Consider the following 13,895-nt stretch of genomic DNA (forward strand, 5'->3'; position numbering starts at 1 on the left):
CAGACTTCACAGGAGTACAATACATTGGGCAGGGTACTAGAGGTCTTGAAGGAAAAGGGAAGGGAAATAAAGAAGTTCCAGTAATGTTGCTTTTGGTCCTGCTTGGAATCCAGGGGTGGGCTGAGCACCTGCTGTGGCCCCCGCTCACATCCACAGTCCTTGCTGTGGAGACAGGGAGGGACTTGTGTGCCCTAGATAAGAACACTCAGCATCACACTTGGCCTGGCCTAACTCCCATCTCCCATCTTTCCAGGAGACGGGAAATACTGCCCCAGAGTTCTGTGGTGCTTTGGCTCAGCTTTCAGTCTGCTGAGACTGAATTACAAAAATGCCATTGTCCTGCTCTCCACTTCTTCTTTTCTCGGTCCTCAGAGTCTTTTTTTCTTAATTATTCAACAAGCTTCTTGAAATCAATCTCATACCTGTGACTGGGAAGTCAGATTTGAGCCCTAAAAAGGGTTGACTGAAGAGAGCAAACCAAATCTTCACCAAAGTTAAAAGGAATTAGTAGGAAAGAAAAGAGAGAGAGAATATACCTGCCACTCCGCCCCCTCCAGGTGGCCCTAAACCTGCCTTGTCACTCATCATTATCCCCTTCTGTTAGGGCCTGTGGTCCTTGAGATAAACTGATTATTAGATGCTTGAGCGAATTGTACCTAACAGCCTTTGTTTTTTGGACCAGGATTCCCAAAGAAATTACAGTGAGTAATATTCACCAGGCTATTTGCAACATTCCTTTTCTGGACTTCCTCACAAACAAACACATGGGGATATTGAATGAAGATCAGTGAGTGGAGTGAAGATGCCCCCAGGAAAGCAGGATCTGGAGCTGTGTCCAAAGCTCTGGACCGTGATGACTCTTCTATTTGGGGAAGGAGGCTGTTTTCCGCGTGCCCCAGGACACCGTGGCTGCCAGACCATTGCCTCCACCTAATTCAGTGTAACACCAGCGTGTTCAGTCCCAGAGCAGATCCCTCTAGGACAGAAGTTTCCTGATTCTAGAGTGAAGCTGTGAGTGGATGCATGCTGTGTCAGCTTGCATTTGTTCCCTCTCCAGCTCCGTGAGAGGGTCCCAGAGCTGGCCCAGCCATGCGTGTCAGGTCTTTCTCTCCCCTGGGTGTCCTCCCGGCGGCACCTTGGGCCTGCGTCTCCCTCCAGGAGACAAGACATGAGTCTGGCAGGCTGGAGATTTCACCCATTCTGTGGGCTGGGCTTATAGGCAGCCCCAGTGGTTACCCTGGTGACATCTGGAGAAGGACTGGGCTTCAGCAGCCCAGCAGGTGGCTGCAGTTTGGAGGATCTGCACTCAGCCCACGGGCGGCAGCTGCAGGACGCGGTGATGCCACGTGGCAAACATACAGGCCTGGGCGGTTGCCGGCTGAGCAGGATCCTTTTTTTTTAATGTAGACAGGAGCATTACTGTGACCAGTCTCAGAGCGTTGTCAACGGATAGACAGAGCCCAGTGCAGGTCAGGAAAGGTTTGACGATAACCGAGAAGCTCTTAATATGTTCGTATTGGACAGCGCCCACAGATCCCGGCACTTAGCAGCCTGCACTGGCTTTGCGTGTGCAGGAGCTTCTGCTGCTGGATCCATGTTGAGTGGCCAGTGGGGAGCAGCCCCTGGGACAAGCCCTGCTAGGATTTCGTGTCCTGTTCTTCTCTGTCACGTTCTTCCCAAGAAGAAGTGTTTCAAAGAAACACTTGTGAGTGCCTTAAAGGTAGAAAAATGATGGCTAAAGCCAAGAGACAGGGATATCCTATCAGTGCTCAGAAGCAGTGAGAATAGGTTGTGTCCATAGCAGATGGAAGGGAGAAGTGAAGAGAAGAAGGAAGGTTAGCAGTGATGTCCAGTTCCGTGAAAGGTACTAACCCAGGCTTCCTAACAGTCTGTGGATGGAAGGGAACGGATTTAGTCTCAGGAAGCTGCTCGAAGACAATTTGAAACCTGTGAGTCAACATCAAAAAAACTTACCCAAGCCACATAATTCATGTTTTCATGAGTCCTGTAGATGTTTGAGTCAGGAACAGAAGGCAGGGAGGTGACATGATGAGAAATCTACCCTTTTTTATTCAGCGTCTGAGGATTGCAAATGGAGAAGGAAGCCTATTCGGTGTGGCATGGGGCATGCCCTGGCTTAGTGACAAGTAGTGTAGTAGCAGAGGCCCTGCTAGTCTGTACATGAACTACTCCAGGCAACGGTAATGGGAAGTGTATAGACTCATTCAGCAGTGGCCGGTGACGGAACTTTACAGGACAGAAGATTTGGTCCAAATGAGAACAGTCATGTACGACAGGCACAAAAGCCTAAAGAAATTATCTTTTTGCAAAAGAAGTATTAAATGACTTAACATTCCCCATATGTATTAATGTTCAAATGTATTTGTATCATAATGTGTAACATAATTGTGTAACAAAAATACCTACAATAAATCTTTTAGTATTTGTGATGGGTTTTCTGAGTTTGAAGCACTACCTTTTGGTAGGGTTTTTCTTATATTAGGTAAGAAAGAACTGGAATAGGATAAAGATAATCAGTATTATGTGTGTTGAATTCTTCCACTTCTTTCCAAAAAGAACTTGAGGCTATGCAAGATAAAGGATAACAGTTACGTAAAAGTCTGAAAAAATAATTGGAAGATACATGTTGACCCTAGACACAATTTCTGACCGCTTGGGGCAAGGGAAGTCTGCCTAGCTGAGCTCAGAGCCCCCTCCAAGCCAAGGCTAAGTAAGAGGGAACAGCTCCTGTTGTCTGACAAAGAAACGCGCTGGTTTGTCTGGGAGGATAGAAGTGGTCTGTCTACACTGAGGTCTGAAAGAAGTTTCTCCTGTGACACAGGCCTGTTGTGACCATCTGCTGTCATAATGGGCAAAAGGTGACCAAAAATGCAGAAACATTTCAGGATGACCACTTCCTATATCCATGATTTTGAAGAACGACAGACTTTGAAAGCTGCCTCTGCAGGAAGGAGGCTTTGCAATACAGTCCAGGGTGTAGCTTTCTTGGGACCAGACTTCACCTAATGTCAACCTCTAGGGAGTCGAATGGTCTGGAGGAAGGAGAATAGGGGCATTGCCTAGCCTCCCTTCCTGAATGTTAATTGTCTCAGCCATGGTTTCGGCAGGAGCCATAGAACAGACAGTGAAAGATGAGTGTCACCGGCAGTGCCTCTTACTGACTGAAGGAGCCTGTGTGAAGGGGCCAGGGTTTTCTCAAAAGCTGCTTTCTGGAGTGTGGCCTAAATCCGAGAGTTATTACAGGAATTAAAGTATTAGTATAATATTTGTGATGGGTTTTTCTGAGTTTGAAGCACCACAGACCACAGAGAGGTGGGACCTTGCTCTAAATGTCTGCAAGTGAGAGGCTCGTGGGGGCTTCCCCCTGGGTGGGCCTCGGAGGGGGGCTGCTGGCAGTGCAGACTTTGGTGATGGAATCATTAATGTTGAACTCGCTTCTGGCTAAAATTAGCTAACAGGTTGAACTGTTTTATTTTGTTTAATTTTTCTCTTTACAGAATTAATACAAAAATTCTTATTATATAGAAACTTTAGCAAATATAGTAAGGTGTAAAAATTTATTAGTTAAAAAATTACCCATTATTTCCCTTCTTAAAGATAACCACCATCAACATTCCAGTGCATTTCTTCCTGGTTTGGTCTGTATATTATATAAGTGGTACGTGGGAGCTGGTGGGGCTCGTCTCAGTAGCTTCTTAAGGCCACTGCAGTGGCAGGATGTTAGGTCTTACCGTGACCTAGAGTGAGTGGGAGGAAGTTTCTCCTTCAGAACCCAGATCCCCTCATCATTAATGAAGTCCAGTAAGGAAGGGGGAGGTTGGGTGTTGTGAAAAGCTGTCAGTTCTGGAGCATTCCACAAAGGTCCTCGGGCTTGTGGCATGCCTCACTGAGAGGCGTGCCTCCTGCTGCAGTGCCAACTCTGTCCCCAACGAGGGACAGCAGGCCCAATGGAGAGGACTGAATGAGCCACGCAGGTAGTCTCGGGGGGAGGGACAGACCCTGCCAGCCCTACAGTGACGGGCAGGGTCTGTGAGGGCCTGTGTCCGGGCATCAGATGGACCAAAGCTGCGCATGCAAATAGAGCCGGCTCCCTGGGAAAGGGGGGGAGGGGCGCTTGGGCAGGAAAGAATAATTACACAGTTGTGCTTTGTCGCACGGGTGTTGCCTCACTTTGCAGAGGACAGGACAGAAGTTTAAACTGCTCACAGCTAGTGAGCGGACAGGTCAAGATCTGTGTCCACGGTTAGATTCAAAGACAGTGCTTTTACCTTCGGCTCCCGGCGGCAGGGGGTAAATGTGAAAGAGGGGAGGTTGATGGGTTTTGTGAAAGACTATATAACACCAGTGTGGACTGCGGCCCCAAGTGAGGGTTCTCAGGATTGACAGGCCTCCAGGGACGGCAGCAGCAGCCATGGCCTATGAAGTCCTTATTACCAAGGGGGGGATGAAGGAAGTCATGAGAGGACGAAGGTGCTGTGTTTATAATTAAAGAAATAACAAGAAATTGAAACAGTACATTTTTGCATTTTAGTAAAATCTGAGATTGTACGGTTAATCTGTTCATTTCCCACAGAATGCCCAGCAGGAAGTCTCTTTTCTCTCAGAAACATCTAACACGCAAACACCAATGGGGTCTGAAATAATAGAACCCTTTGTGTAAGCATATGGTTTTGGTTTTCCCTTTAAAATGATCCAGAGCATTTCCTTTGCTGGAATGAGGGCAAGGGCTGTGCCTGCCAGAGCTAGCACCTCTGAGGGGACAATCCCCTTTGCAGCGTGACCTGGAAACAGCCCCACCTCCACTCTGAGGTGTTGCTAAGACCAGAACACCACCTACGCCACCGCCTGCTGCTCAAGTAAGTGCTCACCAGACTGGAGCCACTCGTGGGCTGGAGCAGGATAAAGATCCAAAGGGAAATCCTTGAGTTTCCTGACCAAAAGCTGGCCTAAGCTTGTGCTTCTAACCTTTCAGGAGGGACATGAACGCCACGTTTGAAGGAGAGGGGACCAGATTTGTTCACATGGCTGCACTGTCTAGAATTTATAGAGAAAGTCAGGAGAAAGCTCTCCAAAGACAAAATGAGCTGCCTCCTCCACAGGCAGTGAGTTCCCTGTAAGCGCCGGCGGGGGTGAGGGGACGTCTGAAGGTCTTCCGGGGGTTGAGGCTAATGCTGCCTTCTTTAAAACACTCCCAATGTGTAGCCAGTGCGGATGGCAGTTCCTTTCTAGTTGCCAACATATTAAGGGGAAAAACTGGAATTAGTAACAAAATGTGGGGTTCAGGAACTTACCACAAGGTAAGTGGCATTCATTCATTCACTACTTAAAGCACTCTTCCCAAGAAATGTTTTGTGAAAACATAAGGGTCGTCTTGGCCATAAAGAAGTTAATGTCTCTGAAATTGGAATCCTATGATAGTCTCTTTCTTTTGGAAACTTCTTCCAGGTTACTCAGCATGGTCATGAGTCACACGCAGGTGATAACCTAAGATTTCTTCTACAACTTGAACGTGGGGGCCATTTGCAGGAACATCCCAAGGACATTACCTTGGGTTACCATGAGTTACAAAATTATCATGCAGCCTGGGAGAACGACCCAGTGGACATGACTGGTTCTTTTAAGGACCTGTTATGTCCTTATTTCTCAGCCCCCTGGACCAATTCAGTTCTCAATAGAATTGATCCTCGAGTTCTTCGGATTTAAAAACTGAAGAGTGACCAAGAGGCAATTACAAAACGATCAGAAGCCTTCCACACACTTCTCGAGGAAGAGGGTGGGTGAAGTGCAGAGTGGAGCTGGGTGGCACCGTGTGTGCCTCTGCTCTGCACCGACTGCAGCTCTGGAGGCCGCATGGAGCTCTGGTGCCCGACAGTGAGAAGGGGGGCCCTTCCCGTCTGGCGCAGGGACATCCGGTCCGAGATCTCTGCCCAGGGCCCTGGCTGGCAGCAGTGTTGCTGACCCACCCCGTGGCGCTCTCGTGGGCAGTCACACGTTGAGGATCCGGGGAGCTGATGCCTGAAAAATGGCTGAGGGGTTAGGAGCGAACTTCTTCCTCACTTCAGAGACCTGAAAAATGAAATGTGGCCGCATATCAGTGGGCCTTTCCCTCCACTTTCCCACTGCCCCCAGCTCCAAGGAAGTAACTCCCTCCTCCCAGCCTCCACTTTGTCTTCCACGAGTTGACTACTAACCTGAAGGGTCCGTGGGGGGACATCCGCAGTGGGCGGGGTCACTGCATTAGTAGGTCAAATATGGAACACGGACCTTCCATTCTGCTCCCTGAAGCCTCCTTTGGGTGGAATCAGGAAGCTGCACAGTCCCCACCTCCCTTCCATCTTCTCTCACACAAATGCCTGTCACTAGTGCCCACTGGCCAAGGGTAAGATTGGGATTTAGGAGAGAAAGAGGCCCTGCTCACCAGGAAGCCAACACTAGAGCCAACACTGGCCAATGACAAAGTACCTTGGTTTTCTGTTTGTTGAGGGACGAGTGGGCGCTCAGACACTGCTGCCCCTGGCCATCATGCCAGTTTACACCCTCCAAATCTCACTCCTAGTCCCTAACGTGAAAAAAGGCCTGTTCCCACACCCCCTGCAGCTAGGAGCCCAGCCCCTTGCCCTGTAGCACCAGCTTCAGGCTGACCTGGAAGCTGCCCCCAGGGCTACCGTCCCATGTGGAGCTGTGGGTTGTGATGACTGTGGCAGGTTTCACCTTCGTGGATCTCGATGGCTTCACTCCTGTCCAGGGCTGGAATTCCTGTCTGGAACACAGAGCATGGTCACCACCTTGTGCAGGGCCAGCCATCCCCTCCCCTGACCCCGCAGAGGCTGCTGCCCTTGTCCCATGCTGCTTGAAATGCTCCTGGTCACATCTGCTGCTGAAATCCTGCATCAGCTCCAGACACTCCCTTCTCTCCTTACACAACTAGCAGAGGAAGTGCACTCCCTGGACAGTCACTTCTGGGGGAAAGCGCTCACATCTGAGTGCTCATCGTGAAGTCTGCTCACCTGACCCCCAAAGGAAGTAGCCGCGGAAACTCACTCCCATGGTGTCGATGAGCAACAGGCTCCGGCTGCACAGGGAGTTAGGAAGGAGCGCCGTCAGCACGTGGATCTTACCCGGCCCACACTGCAAAGCACCTGGTGTGTGCAGGGCCTCGGAGACAACGCGAGTCCCCGCCTCCCCTTCAGTCCTCCCTGTATTGTCTTGGGGCCACTTCAGTGGCCCCTAGCGGCCCAGAACCAGTGAAGGTCATTTGCCTCCAGCCCAAGTCACTGGTGACCCTACATCCAAGGGAGGTGCTGGCCTGGACAGCGCCTAGCACAGTCACGTCCTCCATAGCTGGTTACAATGGAGAAAGAACAATAAAGCTCAGTGTTGTTTAGTTTTTAATTTGTCTTAACTCCTGCAAGAGAATAAATCATAGTGACCATCGCAAAACACTACATGATGGTCTGGCTTTTTCTGCATGGCTCTGTACCCATGGGCACTCACGCATGGTATGGGAGGGGCGGTGGTCTGCACCAGGGAAAGCTGGCTCCCTGGAGGGACCTGACAAGGCTGGCATAGCCTAGCTCTGCGTTGTCAGAGTAGCGTTCTTTTGATGAAGACATAAGTCCTCAATTTCTCTGAACAAAAACAGACCTATTTTAATTATATCAACTCCCCTACTCGACAGAACTCAGGAAACTGCCCTGACCATAGGAGCACCTGGCTGAGGCCATGTTCTATGGAAAAGTGTCTGGCTGGCTGGGGCAGCACCCACATCTGGGCTGGGTCCACCCGTCTCATCCCACCCACAGCCCTGGCCAGGCTTCAGGCCCTGAGGTCAACAAAGCTGCCTTTTCTCCGTGGCCGCATCGGCACAGCTGGGCCCCACTGGGCAGCCTGCTTGTGCAGAGAGCAGCTGTCTGTCCGCGGTCAGCCCTCTAGGGTGCCAGGAGGCGAGCTGGGCCAGGGCCCTGTCAGACCATTTCTGCTTCTGAGGCTGCAAGGTTCCGAAGACCAGCTGTCCAAGCCATCTGCTGCTCTGTTTGTCCTGGGGAAGCAGGCCCTCCCCTGGGTGTGCCCTTCTGTCCCCAAACTAAGCTGAGCCTTGGGCCTGGCAGCGCAAGCCTGGTGCCCCAGGATGGTGCAGGGGTCCCAGAGCAGGAAATTACCAGAGCCAGGGGCTAGAGCAGTGCCTGTGGCTGCTCCTGGGTCAGGGCTGGTGCTAGAGCCCAGGTGAGAGGGCTGCAGTGAAGATGAAGGGACCAAAGAGACTCTTGCAGAAAGGAAGGCAGACTAATGTCTCTGGCCATGGAGATGATAAAAATACAGGACTAGCCAAGTCCACTGCCTCCCCTCACCAAGCAGGCTCTACCATCGTCCACCTCATGGGCCTCAGCTGGACGCTGAGGGCTGCAATCGCCACAACTGAGGGGTAGGGGGCCGCCTGAGGATCCAGAGGCTGGGTTCTCAGCCCAACGTGGCTTCAAACAAATCCCGTAATTTCTCAGAGCCTCAGTTTCCTCTGGTGAAAAGTGGGGCTACTGCACCAGGTGCACAAAGTTACAAGCACTTGCAAAAGTGGGAGTCGAGTCTTATGGTACTTGAACAGTTGGCCCTTTAACTGACTGACCCAGGAAGGAAAGAGGGAGACAACTGAGGAAGGAACTCTTCTAGAAGTGGGCGGAGCTAGAACCTGGGCCAAAGGTGATAATTGTTGAGGGGAGGCTCTGGGAGGAGCTGGTGAGCAGCAGGGAGCCAGGCTGGTGTCAGGATCTGCTGTGCATGTGTGGCCAAGCAAGCGAGGCTGGGGGCCAGGCAGGACCTGCTGGGTGGAGAAGAGTGGCCACGAGTACTCTGACATTTTTGGGGAACAGTTCGCTTAGGTTATCTTACAGAGAAGGAAGGCAGTCTGGAAATGCTCATGTGTGGGGACAGAGGCCCAGAGAGCAGTTTCCAGGCTCTCAGCCTCACATGGAAAGGTGCTGGCTGGAGTAGTAGATGGCCGTCAGCTATGGCTAGTTGGCCATCAGCTGTAACCAGTTAGCCATTAGCCACTGATACAACTGCCGTGTCTATGCGGGTAGGTTGGTTGGTTGGCAGAGAAGCGGAGGGTGGATTGCGGATCGTGTGGCTCCTGCTTCCTGTGTCTCCAACCCAGCCACCAGCGAGAATATAGAGGTATGACTCCCCTATCCATGGCTCCGTGGGTGTTCCTTTTGGCCTCACCATATCCTGCGTTCTTATGCGGGGAGCGGGACCAGAGACCCCGCATTAAACACACACTTCCCCTATGACCAAGTGTGGGGACAAAGTCCCAGAGAGCAGTTTCCAGGCTCTCAGCCTCACATGGAAAGGTGCTGGCTGGGGTAGTAGATGGCCGTCAGCTATGGCTAGTTGGCCATGAGCTGTAACCAGTTAGCCATTGGCCACTAATATAACTGCCATGGCCATGCTAGCAAGCGCGGATTGCGGCTAGCAAGGGGTTGGTTGGCAGAAAGTGGATGGCAGGTTGCAGATTGTGTGGCTCCTGCTTCCTGTGTCTCCAACCCAGCTGCCAGGGAGACTATAGTGGTATAAACCCCCCATCCATGGCTCCGTGGGTGTTCCTTTTTGGCCTCACTGTATCCTGCGTTCTTATGCAGGGAGCAGGACCAGAAACCCCGCATGACATCATGCCAGGCCCCAGAGTTGGGAGGGGGAGGGTCCCAGAGGCCAGCTGGCCTGGTGCTGGGGGAGCCAGGTTCAGCAGTGGTCCTGTGTCTGCCAGAGTGTGGGCTTTGGGGGGCAGGTAGCCAAGCTCTAGCTATTTCTGCTTCACAGATGAGGAAAGGGTCAGGAGGCCAAGTGACCCACCAGGTTTATACACAGGAAGTGGGGTCACCAGTGCAGGACACAGTTCAAGAAACCAAGTGGCTCAGAGGAGGCCGCATCTTAGCTGTGGGAGGAATAAATTTGGTCTCTGAGGCCAGACACACTTGGGTTCCACTCCCTACTCTGCTGGACCTTGTGCCAGCCGCTAACATCACTCTGTAGAAGGGGGATGGCAAGAATTGAACTAACACGAGAGGATTGTTGGCAAAAATCCTCTTGGGGAGATAATCCACGGGAAGTCCTGGGCCTGGTGCCCAGTATGTACTAAGCAGCGAGTAATAACTAGTACCTTTTTAGTGTCACTGGAGCAGGGAGGACCCGGCAGGGTGTTCAAACCCGCCACCTGTTCACCACAGTGGAGGGAGAGCTTCTAAAAGCCCAGCCCTTGCTTGAACCTCCCAGTGAGGAGGAGCTCAGCACCCTATGAGGCAGCTCCATGTCGGTCAGTTCTGATTATTAGAAAGCGCTTCCTTCCCTGAGCTGCCGCGCTCCCTGCAAGCACCACCCCTTGTGCAGTTCCTGACACCCGAAACCTCAGCCATGTAAAGGGGCTGCACACCAGGACCTCTGCCTTCCAGACCTCACGGGTCAGGTGCCTGCAGCTGGCTCAGGGCCCCCGCACGCAGCAGTCAGAACCATCCACCACCTGCCCTGCCCTGGACATTCCCACACACGTTTTTGCAATCACGCTCATGAAGGAGGCTCTGGGGAGAGGGAATGTTCTACATGTCTTGATAATGGTGGTGGTGCCCAGGGTTTACAAAAGTCACCCAGCGTATACTTACAGTGGATAAATTTTACTGTATGAAAATTATACCTCAATACAGTTGATTTAAAAATAATAAAACTGAGGGGGAAAGTTCATGCCTCTTTGGTCCTTTAATTCCACAGGTAGGAATTTATACTAAAGAAATTAACGATACCATGTTTCCCCGAAAATAAGACCTAGCCGGACAATCAGCTCCAATGCATCTTTTGGAGCAAAAATTAATATAAAACCGGGTATATACCGGGTCTTATGTTAATTTTTGCTGCAAAAGATGCATTGGAGCTGATTGTCCGGCTAGGTCTTATTTTCGGGGAAACACGGTATAAGCAAAGATTTAGATATAAGGATGCTTCTCACAGAAGTTTTTTTCTAAAAAATTGTTTATTTTTAAAAGGTAACACCTGCACATATTTTTTTAAAAAAGCAATGGTTCAAAAGAGACAGAGTGAAAAGTCACTCAGTCTCCTTCCACCCCTGGCAGCATCCATCCTCCTCACCCCTCGTCCTCTCCCCAAAGGTTACCATTTTCCCACACATTCATTCAGAGACATCCTGTGCTTAACTAGATATATGTATATCAAATACCCCTTTTGAAAATGCAAAGAGTAGCAGACAGTCTGTATTGCATCTTGCTTGTTTGACATGGACCTAATTAAAGAACTTCTGTTATCAGTACATTAGGGGCTTCCCAGTAGCCTATCCTACGATGGAGCTGTAAGTAACCAGTCCCCTCCCTTAGCAGGACAGTGGGGTTGTTTCCATCTTCTGCTGTACAATATTGCAACGGACCTTACCCTCCTTACCTCCCACCCCATGTAGGGAAATTCCTGGGAGTGAAGTAACTGGATCAAAGGAAGAATGTTTTTAATAGCCCCAATTAGAAACACCCTAAAAATACTCAATGACATGAAAGTAGATTAACAGTATTTGCAGAGATAGATGATAGATATAAATGCATATCCATAGGCTAAAATACTGCGCTACTAGTAAAACTCATGTGGAAGAACATCTTAGGACAAACACCGACCGTAGGTGAAAAAAATAACGTCTACAGCAAGAAGCCAGCCATGTAATAATTACAAATGCATGTTAGGGATTAGAAAGAACTGCCAGTTTGGGGTGGGGTTATTTCTGTAATTTCCAATTTTTCTATAGTAAGTATGTAAGAGTTTTGTAATGAGAAAAAGAAGCCGTCTGTGTCCAGGGGCAGAGCTGAGGGGGGTGAGTGGGAGGACCCACAGACCTGTTCTCAGTGAAAGCCAAGTCAACGGCCCTCAGTCACTCAGTGGGATCCTGAGGGACAGCCCACTGGGGAGCCTCACCACCAACGCGCCCCAGAGGGCACTGGCCAGAGGGCGCTCAGGCAGTCAGCCTGTGTGCACCCCTCCTAGAGCCGGGCCCACCTGGTGGAAGTTAAAGGGAAGCAGGTTTTAACCGTAAAGGCAAGGCTTTCCTGATGAGGCTGCAGAGAAGGGAGCGGGCTGTGAGGCAGTGAGGTCCCCGTCAGCGGAGGTGCTCGCTGATTCACTCTGAGGCTGGCCAGGGAGCAGCGAAGGGACCAAAGGGATGACCTCCGAGGCCGCCTGTCACTCTGGAAGTCGTGTGGGATGGGTGTTCTAATGGCCCTCTCCCACCCACCCTGGTCTTCATAGCTCCCCGCCTCCGTTTCCTCCGCCCACGGGGTCTGGGCAAGGTGCGCTCCCTGCCCCCCTCTCCATACCTGTACGACGTGGTCGCTGCTGCAGCCGCGTCCGCGTCGCCGATGGGGAGCACGTAGACCCCCCGACTAGGGGGTGCGGGGGACTTGCCTCTGCGGCTGCCTACCCCCGGCCGGCGCCCCTGCGGCGCATCTCTGGGCCCCGCGGGCGCCGGCCACGCGCCGAAGTCCCTCTGGTACTGAGTGAGCGGCACTTCCCAGCCCGGGTCCCGGGCGCTTGCCGGGGACGGGCCCCTGCCCGAGGCGGCGCCGCCCGGGCCCGGCTCCTCGCTCTGGATGTCCGAGTAGTTGTGCAGGGTCAGTGGCACGGCGACGTCGGAGCGATCCAGCTGGTTCCAGCGCCGCGCCAGGCAGCAGAGGCGGCTGATGCAGGGCCACGCCATGGCGACCCCGCGCCCGCCGCTCGGCTCCGGGCGCTCGGGCCCCGCCACCCCCGCCCAGCATTCCCGCCCCCGCGGCCCTCCCCGCGCCGCCGCAGCACCGCCCCCTGGCCGGGGAGTGGCCATCTGGGAGGGGGTAGGACTTGGTGACAGCCCTGCGAGGCCGGGCCGGTGTGCACGGCGGGATGGGGCGCCCCCGGGTAAGAACGAGCGACCGCAGGGCACAGAAGCCGGGATGTGGGGGAACGAAACCGCCTGGAGGCATTGACAAGTGTCTAAGTTTCAGAATTTAATCAAAAATTCCCTAAATAATTGGACCTGGCTTCGCGAAGGCCGAGGTACAGAGGGTGACCGTGCCTAGTGGATGGACCTCAGCCGGCACTCGGGTGTAGTCCGCCTCCACGCGGGTGTTTATCTTAGGGACCGTCCGCGGCTGCCAAATTTGTTCCAGGCTGCGCCGCGGGAACTCGTGGGCACACAGGGGAGGTGCAGCAGTGAGGGGGGTCACAGGGAAGACGGGGCCGTGCTTCCCAGAGAACACGTGTTTGAATCAGCTGTGAGTCACCATTTGCCTTTACGATGCTAAATTTGTGACAACCAATCCAGTTTTCGCTGAGAATTAGCATTAGTCCTCAACTGACCTTCCCCGGGGTTCTAAAATCCCTAATTTTAAAGCATGGCCACGAAGGCTTCATTTAACTTTATAAAGCTGCCATAAATCTTTGGCCACTATGCTATAAATGTTCCCTTCCCTCCTGGACCTGCATTCTTGTTTTATTGTAGCGTTAAATTGGGGTAAGCCTCCAGGCTAAAGGTCAGTCTGTGTAATGCATGAGGGTATCAGAACTCCCTGGCCACACTCAGAGGCTTTCTGAATATTTGACACACCTTCAGTGGGCACTGCAGACCAATTATATGACCACGATTCCAGAACCATTCATTGCCCAGAGCTCCATTTCAAGCACACACTTGGACAGTACCCAGCATGAACCTCAGAGAGGACTGCAATACAGCCCTGACCAGTCACAATGCAGGTTCCTCGCCCAAACCACTGCCTGTCTTAGCTTGATCATAGCCAAGTGACACCACCACTGCCCTGGCCAGGCCATAGCCCAAGAGGCAGCAGCAGGAAGGGAGCATACCACGA

General features: G+C 52.0%; 2 protein-coding genes across 11 annotated transcripts in view; one reads left to right on the forward strand and one right to left on the reverse strand.

The window, feature by feature from the left end:
* The window catches only part of YEATS2 (YEATS domain containing 2), a 79,063-nt gene extending 76,613 nt beyond the window's left edge, over positions 1 to 2,450 (forward strand). For all 6 annotated transcript variants that reach the window (XM_074328635.1, XM_074328667.1, XM_019735813.2 and 3 more), the window contains one exon: positions 683 to 2,450. In XM_074328635.1, the coding sequence (XP_074184736.1) occupies positions 683 to 791 (109 nt within the window). In that variant the 3' untranslated portion in view covers positions 792 to 2,450. The remainder of the gene's footprint in view (positions 1 to 682) is intronic.
* Positions 2,451 to 4,525: 2,075 nt separating this feature from the next.
* MAP6D1 (MAP6 domain containing 1) lies at positions 4,526 to 12,917 on the reverse strand. Of its 5 annotated transcripts, none has more exons than XM_074328703.1 (4): positions 12,372 to 12,917; positions 6,664 to 6,781; positions 6,213 to 6,390; positions 4,526 to 6,087 (listed from the first exon to the last, which is right to left on the reverse strand). In XM_074328703.1, the coding sequence occupies exons 1-3, from the start codon at positions 12,872 to 12,874 to the stop codon at positions 6,259 to 6,261; spliced, it is 753 nt and encodes a 250-aa protein (XP_074184804.1). In that variant the 5' UTR covers positions 12,875 to 12,917; the 3' UTR covers positions 4,526 to 6,087; positions 6,213 to 6,258. The 5 variants fall into 5 exon arrangements, with proteins under 5 accessions (XP_074184804.1, XP_019591376.2, XP_019591375.1 ...); XM_019735817.2 differs by having other exon boundaries at positions 6,213 to 6,310; positions 12,372 to 12,888; XM_019735816.2 differs by lacking the exon at positions 6,213 to 6,390 and having other exon boundaries at positions 12,372 to 12,840.
* Positions 12,918 to 13,895: the final 978 nt, after the last annotated feature.

Source organism: Rhinolophus sinicus, linkage group LG01, assembly GCF_036562045.2.
Source record: "Rhinolophus sinicus isolate RSC01 linkage group LG01, ASM3656204v1, whole genome shotgun sequence".
NCBI lineage: Eukaryota > Metazoa > Chordata > Mammalia > Chiroptera > Rhinolophidae > Rhinolophus > Rhinolophus sinicus.

Excerpts from the sequence above, each read along its gene's own strand:
- MAP6D1 (XM_074328703.1), bottom strand. The coding sequence starts at position 12,874 with ATGGCCACTCCCCGGCCAGGGGGCGGTGCTGCGGCGGCGCGGGGAGGG. Across the intron at positions 6,782-12,371 it reads GCAGCGACCACGTCGTACAG|ACAGGAATTCCAGCCCTGGA; the intron begins GTATGGAGAGGG and ends TCTGTGTTCCAG. Across the intron at positions 6,391-6,663 it reads GCCCTGGGGGCAGCTTCCAG|TGGGCACTAGTGACAGGCAT; the intron begins GTCAGCCTGAAG and ends ACCCTTGGCCAG.